The 15,171-nt window shown below is 33.7% G+C and overlaps 3 protein-coding genes across 3 annotated transcripts; 1 reads left to right on the forward strand and 2 right to left on the reverse strand.

Moving 5' to 3' along the window:
- Positions 1–101: 101 nt before the first annotated feature.
- Positions 102–2,468, reverse strand: LOC18029994 (RGG repeats nuclear RNA binding protein B). Its single transcript, XM_006414156.2, has 7 exons — positions 2,107–2,468; positions 1,515–1,803; positions 1,365–1,430; positions 1,118–1,241; positions 883–1,041; positions 739–789; positions 102–620 (listed from the first exon to the last, which is right to left on the reverse strand). Exons 1-7 carry the CDS (start codon positions 2,249–2,251, stop codon positions 348–350), a joined length of 1,107 nt encoding a protein of 368 aa, XP_006414219.1. The 5' UTR covers positions 2,252–2,468; the 3' UTR covers positions 102–347.
- A 156-nt stretch (positions 2,469–2,624) lies between these two features.
- Positions 2,625–4,508, forward strand: LOC18029997 (ubiquitin carboxyl-terminal hydrolase 3). The gene is made up of 9 exons (XM_006414157.2): positions 2,625–2,786; positions 2,940–3,071; positions 3,181–3,225; positions 3,331–3,436; positions 3,523–3,581; positions 3,682–3,756; positions 3,852–3,900; positions 4,011–4,087; positions 4,220–4,508. Exons 1-9 carry the CDS (start codon positions 2,712–2,714, stop codon positions 4,304–4,306), a joined length of 705 nt encoding a protein of 234 aa, XP_006414220.1. The 5' UTR covers positions 2,625–2,711; the 3' UTR covers positions 4,307–4,508.
- A 1,165-nt stretch (positions 4,509–5,673) lies between these two features.
- Positions 5,674–6,690, reverse strand: LOC18029998 (ethylene-responsive transcription factor 1A). The gene has a single exon (XM_006414158.2). It carries the CDS (start codon positions 6,574–6,576, stop codon positions 5,845–5,847), a length of 732 nt encoding a protein of 243 aa, XP_006414221.1. The 5' UTR covers positions 6,577–6,690; the 3' UTR covers positions 5,674–5,844.
- Positions 6,691–15,171: the final 8,481 nt, after the last annotated feature.

A 15,171-nucleotide genomic window follows, 5' to 3' on the forward strand; every position in this document is an offset into this window, starting at 1 on the left:
TTTTTCAGATTTTTCACTTTTATGTCCACAAGCTTCTTAATTCTTGTAATGTACTTGCAACAATAAACTGCCTTAGTAAAACTTGTTTAATGCATATCCAAGGGTTTGTAGAACAAAGTATAAACTAGACTTTAAAAAATACAAGCAAACTTGGAGAATGGAAGCCTCATTTCAACTATTAAAAAACTCTTAAACTTGAATACGTAGAAGAAAAAAAGCCTCGAGCTCTCTCAAGGGAGAGAGTAACAATAACAATAGAATAAAAGAAAAAAATCCGAACTGAGAGAGAGAGATTACAAAAGAAGAAAAGAGTCTAAGACGGATGCGGAAGAACCAACCGGAGAGCCTTACTTGCCCAAAGTAGGGAACAGTGCGGTGTCTCCAATTGCTGGTGCAGCAGCCTCTTCGTGCCTCGGCTTTCCTCTTCCAACTCCTACAGCTCCTCCTCTTGGGCCGTGATCTCCACGACCTCCTCTTGGGCCGTGATCTCCACGACCTCCTCTTGGGCCTTGATCTCCACGACCTTCTCTTTCACTGCGTACTCTTTCACTGCGGTAACCACCTCTCCAGTAGGTTCTCTCTCCATCCGCTGGTTTGAGGAACTCATTTATGCTCAATGACTACAAAAATCACATAAAAATTGCACAGAAACGTATAAGCATGAGAAAGAATTAACAAGAAAATGCACTCTCTTTAGTCGTTACTTAAATGGGGAAAACCATGTGGTAAACTAGTTACCTTCTTGGTCTTCTCTTCTTTCTCGGTTGTGCGCTTGTCCTTCTCTGTTCCCTGATAACACCATTTCAAGATTCAATACACACTCGATGATAATACAAGATTACCGAGACTGAAACGAAATACTGAAGACTTCAGATATCTTACCAGTTTGATAAAGACATCATCGTTATTGCTCTTTTTGCTTGAGATCTGTTGCATGGTCTCAAATGCCTTTGTGTCAACCTTCCTCTCCTCAACCTTGGTCGCCTGTAGGGCTTGTCTCTTCTCCTCCAAAACCTTCTCATACTCTTCGAGAGTCATACTCTACAAATATCAATTTACACCATTAGATGACAAGACATTAGCTTATTAAGCCAAGAATCTAAAGATGATACAGTACCTTGTCCTCGGGCTCTTCCTCTGCTTTCTCTTTAACAGGTGTATCTTTGTTTGCTTCATCTTCACCACCTAGCTTCTCAACAGCCAAATTCTTCTCCACCACTGTTGTGGATTCTTCAGTCACCCTAGTGATTGCAGCAACAAGAGTTCATTTTACATAAAACAAACAGACTTGAAGACACCAACAAAACAAAAAAAAAGACGTAGATACAATGGAACGCCTCTTTAAGAAATACTAGAATGCTTACGGAGTAATTTCATCCTCAGTGGTTCCCCAATTGCCACGACCAGCTCCATCACGTTTAAACTCATTTCTACTCAACAACAAGTTTACAATTACAAACTGCACAAAAAATCAAACAATACAAGAACAGCAATAAAGAAGCTAGCTTGCTTACCCTTGACCTGTTCCACTATGTCGGTTCCTGCGTGGGTGTTCAAAGTCACCGGAATCTCCATTGCTGAAGCCTCCACGGCGACCCCCACGGCCAAAGCGTCCACCAGCAGGCCCACCACGTCTCGCTCCATCTCCATCTTCCGAGCGTCCGTATCCTCCACCATATCCGTTTCCGTTTGCAGGAGGAGCATCATTGTTTCTGGATTCCCTGTTGTATCCACTACCTCTCCCACGATTTGAACCACCACGTCTTACATCACCACCGCGAGGAGCGTTCTTGCCCTCCTTTACTACTCAAATCAAAGAAAAAATGTAATATCTCATCAAATAAACTATATATGCAACGATGTAAACATGTACATATATAGACAAAGTAGAAAACTACCAAACGAAGTCAAGCAAAACTGAACAATAAATGTAAGCACCTTATTGTCCAAACTAGAAAAAAAAAATCTTTTGTTTTTAGTATCTACCATATCATTTGGATTGCTTCAACGAAGTTTGACTTTATTAACTCCACCAAAACAGTAAGCAAACAAATCCAACTAAGTCTCAATTATAAAACTTGAGGGAATCAAAGATAAAAGCCTCACCAGCTTGAGAAGGAGGAGCCGGTTTAGTCGGAAACTTAGCAGACTGAACCGGAGCGGCTTTCTCAACCTTCAATGGCTTAGCCACGAGCTGGTTGAGATCCTCGGCGTCATCGTCCAACAGATCGAACGGGTTCACAGACGCCATTCAACCGGTCTGATTGAATCGAAAGAACCAACTAGTCCCGAGAGTGTTTTTGAGGATTTTGGTTTTGAGGATGATAAAACCCTTATTGCCTAAGACAAATCCATGAAGAAAAGAAAAAAAAATATATATATAAGAATCAGAATCGATGATGTGATTTAGACAGCGTTGTTTCGACGTCTAACAAAGTGTGTGAGAGAAGAGAAGAGGAAGAAGAAGAAGCTGCGATATAAAACCCTAGCTTTTATGGAGTTTTATACCATAAAGAAAAGTCGGCGCCTAAGGTTTAATGGACTTTTTTTAGTCAAACAAATATCTTTATTGGGCCAGGCCCGTTGCACCGCTTAATATATGATGATACGAGAGCTTCGTTCTCGGAGCCGAAGCAACAAATTGATTTCTTCTGCAAAATCCGATCGATCGAGAGAGGGAAATAGATTGAAAGACGAGAGATATTCCGAAGATGGCGACCGTGAACGAGAGTTCTTCAGCTAAGAGATGGCTTCCACTTGAAGCTAACCCAGATGTTATGAATCAGGTATTGTCTCCAGTCTCTCCAATTTTTCAACTTTCCCTTCTGGTTCCACAAAAGTATTCGTTCTCCGATCACTGCTTGAAAAAAAAAACGTTTCGAAATTTGGGAAGATTCTAGGTCAATTCAGTGATTTGATTTTCGTTTTTGTGTGTACAGTTTCTTTGGGGACTTGGTCTTGCCCCAGATGAAGCGGAGTGCAGTGATGTGTTTGGCTTAGACGACGAGCTTCTTGAGATGGTTCCAAAGCCTGTCCTTGCTGTTCTCTTCCTTTACCCCATCACCAAAAAGGTCTCTTTCGTCTTCGTAATTATCAGTTGAAATTCTTTTACAGCTCTGGAAAATTTGTGATTGTATTGATTGAAAATTTGAAACCCTCCATGTTTTTTTGGGTCTGTAGAGTGAAGAAGAGAGAATCGAGCAAGACAAGGAAATCAAGGAGAAGGTGAGTTTCTTCTGATCAACATCTGATTTGTTGTTCTCCATCAAAAAGGAACCTTTGTTTCTGTAATCTAGTCTCATTTTTATGTTCCGTGTGGATGAATTATAGGTGCATAGTGATAAAGTTTACTTCATGAAACAAACTGTGGGTAATGCTTGTGGAACCATTGGGCTTCTTCATGCTGTTGGGAATATAACCTCAGAAATCAAGCTCTGTGAGTTGCTCAAACCTCTGTGTTTCTCCTTAGATCCAAAGATAAAATACCTGACGATTATCACCACTTTCTCCTTGCTTTTTCAGCCGAAGGATCGTTCTTGGACAACTTCTTTAAATCCACTGCCAATATGACTCCTATGGAGGTTTCTCTATCTTATCTATTTCCTGTAGATTTGATCTTTCATTACACTTTTTGAGTGTTTGCCTTCACGTCTAATGTTTTTTCTATGGAAATTCTGATAGCGTGCGAGGTTTCTTGAGAACGACAGGCAAATAGAAGATGCTCATTCTGTCGCTGTTTCAGCTGGTGATACACCGGTAACTTCCCACCTCCTATATTGTATATGGATATGTTAACATGGTTTCTAGATGTTACATTGGTTTTTTTTTTTTTTACTTTTACCCATCTTCAGGCTTCAGACAACGCGGAAGAGCATTTCATCTGTTTAGCTTGTGTAGATGGTAATAAACTCTCACATCAACCACCAAAATGAGAGAATACTGAAATCAAACTCGCTTCCAAATTGATACTAAAATTATGGCACTGCTCCTTTCAATGTCATATGATGCAGGGGAGCTCTATGAACTTGATGGAAGAAAGGCTGGACCGATTTCACACGGTGCTTCCTCTCCAGCTACCCTGTTGCAGGTACTATAAACCCTTAGATTTACCTGAAATTGTTGGAAGAATCTGGTGAATATACAATGGTTTTCTTTTAGACAAACTTATAAACACTTGCATTTGTTTTGATGTACATCTTGGGTGACATTAAACTTGCAGGACGCAGCGAAAGTAATAAAGAAGATGATTGAGAAGAATCCGGGTTCTCTCAACTTCAATGTGATAGCCATCTCTAAGAGAACCTGAGGCTCTTCTTAAAGATGCAAAGCTTCCAAGTCTTGTTTCTGAGTTTATGACTTAATGACCCACACAGATTTTATATCTTTGGAGTCTGCTTTTCTCTACATTGTGAATTAATTTAGTTGATGATCATGGTTTAGAGAATGCATTTCCCTGACGTTTTCTTAATATTTTCATTTTTTGGGTTCTTAAAGTGATTCTGTTCTATGTGAAAATATTATCTCTTATTTTATAACCTTTTAAAACTTAAATGTAGAAAAAGAAAAAACTATGATAAGTTAGAAAGAATAAATAAACAAACTGAAATCTCTATGAAAGACTTTGGATCATTTTAAAAGAGGATTGTGAAAGAAAAAAAATGGGAAAAAGAGCTTTGGCTTTGAATTATATTTATTTTAATATCGTGAGAATGTTATAAATAAATTTAAGTTGATGTTTTAAGTAAATTGATATCATATAACACATTTTGTATCGTGTACTTTTTTCACTCTGAAATGAATAGTAATATTGTTTGTTAATGAAAGAAATGTTTTTGTGCAGCAACTCCCACAACACGAAAGATCAGAAGCAGCAGATTCACTCTATTTTGAAAGTGCAGAATCGAAGATCCCATCTATGTTTGTGTTGGGATTATCTCTTCATTACAATCCCAAATTCAAGAGACCCAAAATCTCATAGCAATAACTAATGCTGAAATTGCTCTTTGAACCACCTTGCCCAATTCCAACTTTTATTTAAAATTAACTAATATGTTCAATAGGGACTTCTGCTATTAATTAAATATAATTATTGATATGGTTACACTTTTTTGATCAAATAAAACTATTTTGGCGGTTAGCTTCCATTAGATTCTCGTGTTTGGTCGTATGTTTTATGCAGTTTGTGCTTGATTTAGTAATTAACTAGTTCTGTGATTGTGTCTACCTCTTCATTAATTGGGTTTTATATTATTCATAAAGACGTCTGTAACAAATCTGAAAGGGGGGAGTCTTTACATTATCAATACGCTACCACAGATAAAATTTAAAATAAAGGGACGAACTATTTACAACTGTGGTGACGTTTTTTTGCTTATTCATTACTAAACCATAATGCTTATTTATTTCAGGAAGTCAACAAGAATTGTGTTTTGGACTTTTGTGTGCACTTACTTCTCCACAAAAGTATATTATTGAATATTACAAATTCAGAAAGAAAAAAAAAAGAATGCCCTCTCTCTTTCTCAAGTATTCGCAAATGTCATTACACTATAGACAGTGTTCCTAAAGAAAATTGATCCCAATTGTAATGGGAATGATTTTTATTTCTTCAAATGCAATATTGGTTCCTTTCAAAAAAAAAATTTGATCCACTAATACATAGTTCATAGTTGTAATGATTGGAGAGTTAAATATTGAATAAATGAATTTTTTTCGTGTTTTGTTAACATTTTCCTTTCCCACTATGCGGTTTCTTTTCTCCCTTTTTGGGAAAAAAATGATTCAACAAAGAAAATTCAAAACAATAAAACCAACAAATGATCGCCGCGTGTCACTTCAACTACCTCACACACACTTGACATTCAATCCCATATCCGTTCCTTGACCGGCGGCGTTTACAGAAGCCACCGTTCTCCTCCGCTTCGGAGCTCCGTTTTCCGAACAAGAACCTCTCTTGGACTTGATCCGAACCGGGTCGGGTTCTCCTGAGTTAACCCTCAACGGAAAATTCAACAAAGCGCGGGAACCACGCATCCTGAAGGCGGCTCTGTCGTAAGCCAACGCCGCGTCCTCCGCCGTCCCGAACGTCCCTAACCAAACCCTAGCTCCATTCTTCGCCGGATCCCTAATCTCCGCCGCGAATTTCCCCCACGGTCTCTGTCTCACTCCTCTGTAATGCTTTCCCTTCGCCGCCGCCGGAACCGAACTCGTGACACTCGTCTTCTTCGCCGGGACAGAATCCACCTCCGTGAAACTCTCTGTTTTAACCGCCGGAAAAGAGCTCCGATCTTCGTCGGAAGACGAAGAAGACGGTTCCCAACCGCCGTGAAAAGCGTCGTTGAGGATTCCGTAGACTAACATATCCTCTGAATCGTTTTCTTTCAACGGCAAATCTCCCCAGCTCTCGGTGAAGCAAGGGTACAACTTGCTGAAGCTCTGGTTTCTTCCGTAAACCGGTTTTAAACCGTGACCGGTCGTAAGAGAACTCGCCACTGACTCACTGAGTCGCGCCTCCGATTCTCCTAGTAAGTGTCGCCTTATCGACTCAAGAAAAGCGTAATCAGATTCCGCCGCCATAGTTGAGAGAAAAAAAAAACTAATTTTTAAGAATCTTGAAAATGTTTTTTTTTTTGGTTTGTTAATGGTTTTTTTTTTGGTTCTGTTGGAATATTGAAATTTGCAGTGGAATTGAAGGTTAAGGAGGTTTGATATTTTTATATAGAGAATAGATTGAGACAAAAGGTTCATGAACCTGTGGATAATACTATTCTCGTAAAATGTTATTTTAGTGTATAGTGGGGTGATTAAAAAGGTTGAAAATATGAAAGTAATGGATTTTTCTCATTGCTGTGAAGGTTCGTGAATTAAAACACGTGCGGATTATCCACATGAAGACACAAAAAAATGAAGTAGCCGTCAAGGATGATGTCACGCAATCTACGGAAGCACGCAATGTTGTGTGATTGGTCTCGTCTCTCAACTTGTCTTTGCCTTTTGTCGTTCAGTGTTTTTTTTTCTTTTTTTCTTTCTTTCCAACTTGAACCGCGGTTTACCGCCAGCAAATTCAAATATATGCCAAAATCACTTTCTGTTAACAAAACCGGGTTTTTTGAAGCCTTACGCATCTCATTTTTCACTTTCTAGTCGCACTCTGACCACTAGTGTTAATAATAAGAGCAGATACATCAGTGAACTTTTAAATAGGTTCCCCAAAATTTAATATTATTATTTTTTGAGTTTAGGAGGAAGGAAGAATCTATGTTCATTTTATGATCAATTGGTGAACTTCTAATGAGATTCATGTTGAATAAAAAATAATTATTTTTTTACATCGTTACATAATTTATAAGTTTTGATCAAACAATACACCGATCAATTGAGAATAAAAACAAAAATTTGAGAATGAAAAAAAAACCACCAAATTGAAGATTCTGGAAACTGTTACCTAGTACGAATTGAACTCCCCAAACTTGAAGAGAGAACATCCAAAAATATTTTTTCAAAATAAATCAGCTGCACCAAATAAAAAAAAACTCAGAATCTCAAATGTCAAAATTTGATAATTGTCTTCAAAATTCACCAATTCGATAAAAAAATTGGAGAATCCTTCATAAATAACTAGCTGGCCCTGAAATTGAGCTGCCCAAAACTGAATAAGTCATTCAATATCAATCAACTCCACTAAATCAAAAACCCAGAAACTCTCCAGCAACGAAGAACCAGAAAAAAATGTGGAAGAAGAGAGTGTCAAACAAAAAAATTCTGCCCAATAGCTTTTTGACACATGGCGTAAGAGACGGATTCGTTAAACTCTTCTCCAAGAGACGGGTTCACAGAAAATCAGATTTATTTCATTTATTTTAATTAAAAACACCTATGTTTCTGTGCCCAAATTTGATAAAAACCTTTGATGTACATGGCCTATGCTCAACCCTCTTATTTCTCTTTGGATTTCTACACTTCTAGCCTCATACTCTGTGCTATTTTGGCCGGTCTCTTAATTTCCATATACAGATCCAGTTAATCACCAAATTTGTAAAAACAAACTCTAAAAGTAAAACATATGTAATGTAAACTTATCATACAATTATCCTCTAAAACAAAGTAAACAAACAAAATATAACAGATGGAGATTGACAAGAATTTAATTACCCAAAATTCTGGTAGAAGACATTTTACACAAATAAGATGAATAAGACACGTTCCAATTGCAACACAAATCAGTATCTGGGATTATATCATAATTTAAAAGATTGTTTATACGAGAAAGGGAAGAAAGTTAGACTCCACACGCGCGAGTAAGAGCATGTCATCAGGGGATCAAGAGGGGTTCATGGCACAGTTTTTGAGACAAAAAATCTTAATATTAAAGAGACAGTATCATCCCGACGAATCTAAGAGACAGTATCATCTCAAAATGAAGCATCCTGATTGGTCGATTTTCGAATTAAAAAAAAAAACCTAAAAACAAAAAAAAAATGTTATTATATTCTGGTGAACCCCTTTCTTAGGGGTTCACTGATGTACATGCTCTAAAATAATGTCTTCTATTAGTTGATTTTATACCACTACACAGTCTAGTCTAGACTATAAGACCATCTCCAACCACTATTCAGGAATAGTGGCAAATTTGGTGTTTCAGTGAATACTATTTTTTTTATCTCCAACCACAACACTAAATCTCATACTAAAAAAATATATTTATTTTTATATTATTAAATTTAAAATTCTTTTTATCTTTTAATGTTTTGATAAATACTAATTATTCATATAATATATTAACAACTAATTATTTATATCATAGCATTCGGTAATCACAACACCAAATTTTATGTTTTTAGTGTTTTTAATTGAACTTTATTTAATCTTAATGATATTGTGTATTAATTTAAATATTTTATGTATTTATATTAATTACAATTAAATTTCATATTAATTATACTTAAAAATTATATTACTATAAATGATAAGATAAAAATATAATTTGGTATATTAATTCTAGTTATTAAATTTAATTAATTAATAAATAATGTATTGATATTATACTAAAAGTAATAATAAAATATTATTATAATTTTTAGAGTTTTGTGAATAGTTCAACATCAAATTTGGAGTTGCACTATTCACAAAACTCTAAAAATCAAAATTTGGAGTTGTATTTGGAATTCCATTGGAAAAGAAAGGAAGAAGGAAGAACGCTATATTTGGTGGGATGGAGTTCGATTGGAGAAGCTCTAAGTATTTCTCTCTGTTAGAAAGATTGTTTATACTTCTCTCTTGTACAAGACAAGAAAAAATACTCTCTCTAAATTCACAAACAAGTCTAATTCTAATTAAAGTGGGTAAGATAATATTTTTAATTATATACTCAATTGCATTATACCAATTTGTTTAAAAAACAAAAAAAATTGTTTAAAATCACAGAAAGCTTTTATTCCGTTATTGGAAAATCTAACTGGAAATCTTAACACATTCTTCGGTTAGCTAATTGGAGTGTTTATTTGAAAAGAAACATCGGTATCATAAGGGGCCATTATTATTTTTAAATAAGATAAATAATATATATACCCAACTGGTAATGACCAATGTCATTCAAGCATAAGCATAAAGATTAAATCGTAATCAGTACCCAACTATCCATAAAATGCACATCATCATCAACTAACATTGGTGATGTGACGTATTGTTAAGATTGTGACGTCGCCATAACATATCAGTTAAATACTTAAATATTCTTATAGTTCCATTTCATTTTATACAGCCAAGATGTTCCTGAGCTTTCGTTTTTTAGTCTCTCTAAATTTGTTGGTAAAAAGGCGTCCCTGAAAATTTAATACAACTTGTTTTTTGTTTTATCCATTCATATAACATTTTGGTGATCAACCAAAACTATAGTTTATAAATATGGGACTACATCAAAAACAAATATGGAACTACATTGTCGACAAAATCAAATATGGGACTACATTAAAAAGTATAGAGATTGTGATAAGTTAACCTACATATGTACATTTTTTATTTTTTGAGTCTCTCGTTACTTCGTGGTTAGGTTAGGGATGCACATGACACGTCAGCTTTGATATTGACCAAATCGGTCGTGTAAGACTTTTGACCGTATAATATTCAAACAAAGTTTCTACAATTAGACAAGAAACATCTGCACGTGCAAACAACCCGCACGTGCGTCCCCACTGCAATTTTGAGTTTTTGTTTTGTTTTAATGTTAAGAGACTGCAATTTTGAGTTAATAAAAATGATGACAAATAAAATAAAATATGGGCAACACAAGCCAACAATCTTCCAATTTTTTCTATATATAATGTTTTTCACACACTCTTTTGTGTGAGAATGTAGAGAAATAATCCCAATAAAACAATACAAAGGTGCCGCAGTATGAGAAATACAATTCCACAAAGGGTAGACGAAGAGGTTATTTCTTCCAAATTGAAAACTTGTTTTCTTATGTTGATAGATTAAGAACAAAAGAAGAAGACAGTTCTCATGTTTATTTTAACGAAGTATAAGAATTCATTTTATGCTCTTTATGTTCTGATACATGTTTTTCTAAAATCATAATTAATCTGTAATGAAAACATATATAGATGTAAACTAAAGAAAAAGGACTAAAAAGAACAGTGGCATGATTTTTTTGTTAAACTTGACAATTTATTTGTCGTTCAGTTTGAAGTCGTACTTTATATAATATAAGAGTGGTTAAATGTTCATAAGTGCACGTGTTCAATCATAAGTTTTGAAAGAGACAAGATACATGCACATACCCGTTTCCAAACAATTTTTCGAATAAATAAACCTCGGCTTTTAACCTCGAAAAAATAGTGGTTAAACGTCGACTTTTTTCTACAAGTTGGAAGTCTTTGCTTTAAAAACATATTTGGATACCATCGTATACAATAAAAAAATCCAAAGTAAACAAAAAATAGTGTTCAAAAGAATAACTAAGAGCGAGAAAAAATAGATTTGATTAAAAGAGTTTGGGTTTTTGAAGAGCTTCTATTGAATGGAACTCGAGAAGAATAATAATTCAAACATAACTAAATTCTAGAATAAACTTTTTGGATTCTTATTTATAGTTTACTTATTTAACTACTAGTATTCAACAGTTCCGTGAAAATATATAATTCATTGATAATAGAATTTTCAACTTGCATGTTTGTTTAATATCTTGGTTAATTATAAAGACTAGCTACATGAACTAAACGAATCATCTATTCTTTATGAGTAAGTACTAAACAAAATGAACATGGTATATCATGCCATGTCGGCCAAAAAAACAAACAAAGTTTCTGGCCTTCACTAGATTCGCAGGAACATCGATGTCATTGTGCGGTTATATGCTTGCGCTGATAACATATTTTTATTTATTTTTTTGGTCAAGAAGATCTTATTTCATAATTCCATGGTGATATCCGACTTGGTGCCTCTTTCTTTCTTCGAAAAGGATAGTCCAAATTTGAAACTAACTGATTTTCCATTCGTTTCGCAGTGATTGCTATTCTAGAAATGTTTCTATGAGATTTGAATATCATTTTGATAGTGTGGTTCTTAATCTATAGGATTTTAGAGCTTTATCATCTTGGGCCTGTTTGTTTGCTCATTTGGATGGATCATCCAGATGAATCAATCAAATGATGTTTGTTTAATTACTTAAATTGATTCTAGATGATACATCTAGTTGGATCATTTGGATGACTTATAAATTTATGAAAAAATTTGAAACTCATCCAACTGATTCAATTTGAAGCATTTGGATGAACATGATTCAGTCAAAAGAATTGCATTTTCTCGATAAAACATGTAAAATCTCATTTTTTCATCAAAAACGTAAAATCTTGTTTTCCCGTAAAAAACATACAATTTCGTTTTACCGTAAAAAAACGAAAAATCTTGTATTCCCGTCAAAAACATAAAATTTCGTTTTCTCGTCAAAAAACATAAAATCTCGTTTTCCCATAAAAAACATAAAATCTCGTTTTACTGTAAAATAACATAAAATCTCGTTTTCTCGTCAAAAACTTAAAATTTTGTTTTCCTGTCAAAAAACGTAAAATCTCGTTTCTCCATCAAAAACGTAAAATTTCGTTTTTCCGTCAAAAAACGTAAAATCTCATTTTTCGTTAAAAACATAAAATCTCGTTATTCCGTTAAAAACGTAAAATCTCGTTTTAACGTTAAAAACGTAAAATCTCGCTTTCCGTCAAAAGCGTAAAATCTCGTTTTCCCGTCAAAAACGTAAAATATTGTTTTTCCTTTAAAAACTTAAAATCTCGTTTTTCCGTTAAAAACATAAAATCTCGTTTTTCTGTAAAAAAACATAAAATCTTGTTTTCCCGTTAAAAACGTAAAATTTCGTTTTCCCATTAAAAACGTAAATTTTTCGTGTTCCCGTTAAAAACATAAAATCTCGTTTTCCCGTTAAAAACGTTAAATCTTGTTTTCTCGTTAAAAACGTAAAATCTCGTTTTCTGGTAAAAAAATGTAAAATCTCGTTTTCCCGTAAAAAAAACATAAAACTTCGTTTTCCCGTTAAAAACGTAAAATCTCGTTTTCCCGTTAAAACGTATAATTTTGATTTCCCTTCAAAAACGAATTTTGTTTTCCCGTCAAAACGTAAAATCATGTTTTTTGTCAAAAACATAAACTTTCGTTTTTTCTCTGTCAAAAAGCGTAAAACTTCGTTTTTCCGTCAAAAAACGTAAAATTTTGTTTTCCGTCAAAAAACATAAAATTTTATTTTTTTGTAGAAAACATAAAATCTTATTTTCCGTTAAAACATAAAATATCATTTTCTCAACAAAAACGTAAAATCTCATTTTCATTGCTCATTTGTCAATTTCTCATTTAAATGTTTGTTTGTTCATTTGTTATGTGCATCACTGAGATGACTCATCCAAATGAATCATTTAAATAGATCATCTAGATGTAAATGACCAATGAGCAAACAAACAGGGCCCTTATCGTTTTGTTTACCGAACATAATATATCTGGACTTGGATCCACAAAATTTTGTTGATAACAAATCCAAACCAAGTGGAAAGATAGATGCAATCCAATACCATGTTTAGATTCATAGAAACTTAAGGATATTAATAAATTGTAGCCTTTATTTCACTACGTGAAAAATAGTGATCAACGAAAATCAATAGTACATAAATTCTAAATTATAATTTTTTTTTTCATTTTCTTCCAATAAAACCATTGATTCAATAAATCTACATAATCCCTAATAAAAGGTAGTTAAATCATTCAACATTTTTTGTGACATTATTGTTTTAGTAATATAGACTTGTCAAACAACAAAACTAAATACACAAACCTATTTTAAAAGAAATGGTGGCCCTCTAGTTGTTCATTTTAAACTTGGTTACAGGTAACTCGGTCATTGCCTTGATTTTCAACACATAAGCACAAGTTGAAAAGAAAACGGATGTAATCGATTATCATTAGATTTAGAGTTTCGACGAGTATTTTAGAATTCCATTAAAAAGGAAAATTATACGAGACTGAAAACTATGAAAAAGAAAAGTATTGACTAGTATGTTAGTGAATATATAAGACTTGTTAAGAATGAAGCATCGTGTGTAATTATTGTTTTTTTGTTAACACACTACAAGAAAACACCTCATTTACAACGACCATATTCGTTGTAAATTCGTTGTAAATGAGTGTTTGCATCGATTTTACGACGAAAATCAAATCGTCGTTAATCGATCGTCGTAAATCCAATTTCGTCGTAAATTCGTTGTAAATTAGCGACGATTTATATTCGTCGCTAATTTACGACGACTTTACGACGATTTTTAATATTTTTTATTTTTAATTTTTAAAATTTTTACAACGAATTTACAACGATTTTTAATATTTTATTTATTTTTAATTATTATTTTTACATCGAATTTACAACGATTTTTATTATATTTCCGGCGATGGTGGCTCCGGCGGTGGTGGCTCCGGCGGTGGTGGCTCCTCCGGCGGTGGTGGTTCCTCCGGCGGTGGTGGTGGCTCCGGCGGTGGTGGTGGCTCCTCCGGCGGTGGTGGCTCCTCCGGCGGTGGTGGCTCCTCCGACGGTGGTGGTTCCTCCGGCGGCGGTGGTGGCTCCGGCGGCGGTGATGGCTCCGGCGGTGGTGATAATGACTCCAGCGGTGAAGATAGATTGTTGAACTTGTTATATAATAGTGTTGAGTTTGTTATATATATATTGTAAGAAATTTTGCCAAACTACCGATGTGTGACTTTTGTAATTTTGATTAACGACGAATTTACATCGATTTTAGGATGAATCGTTGTAATGTCGTTGTTAATTTAAAAAATAAAATAAAATAAATTTTTACAATGAATTTACATCGAATCGTCGGTAATTCTTTGTTAACTTTGAATAAATTATATATGATCATACTGTAATAAATTATACATACATTTTTTATATGAAAATTTAATAAATCAACATAAAATTTATATAATGTAAACATAAAATAATAAGATTTTAGAACTTATAAATAATAGTAGTTAGGAGAAAAGATTTTTTAATAATAGAAAACTTGCAATAATTTTTTTAAATGTTTTTTATTTAAAAAAGAATTTGTTGTAAAATTATTGTAAATTTAAAACGAATGTACAACGAATATTAATTTTATTTTAATAAAAAAATATTCGTTGTAAATTTACAACGATTTTACAATGATTATTAATTTTTGAATAAAAAAAAATTTACAATGAATTAACAACGTTTATTTTTTAATTAAATAAAATTAAGATTCGTTGTAAATTCGTTGTAAATTTACAACGATTTTACAACGAATACCATATTCGTCGTAAATTCGTCGTAAATTTACAACGAATCATTTTACAACGAATTAACGACGAATTCGTTGTAAATTCGTCGTAAAGTTGCAACGAAAAAAATCGTTGTAAAAATTCGTTGGTAATCTTGTGTTTTTTTGTAGTGACAATTGATATTGCATTGTCTGTATTTAGGCGTTTCTATATTATGATTATGTAATCTTGCATTCATGTTATAAAGAATATAGTAAGATCATTTTTTTAGAACCAATTACATAATCATATTATACAAACAGAAACATACAGACAAGTCAAAGAATCAACTTCGAAGTATTTGTGAACTGTGATGAATATAACCGAAAGAGAAGTGATGAA

Source organism: Eutrema salsugineum, unplaced genomic scaffold, assembly GCF_000478725.1.
Source record: "Eutrema salsugineum unplaced genomic scaffold, Eutsalg1_0 scaffold_1, whole genome shotgun sequence".
Taxonomy (NCBI): Eukaryota; Viridiplantae; Streptophyta; class Magnoliopsida; order Brassicales; family Brassicaceae; genus Eutrema; species Eutrema salsugineum.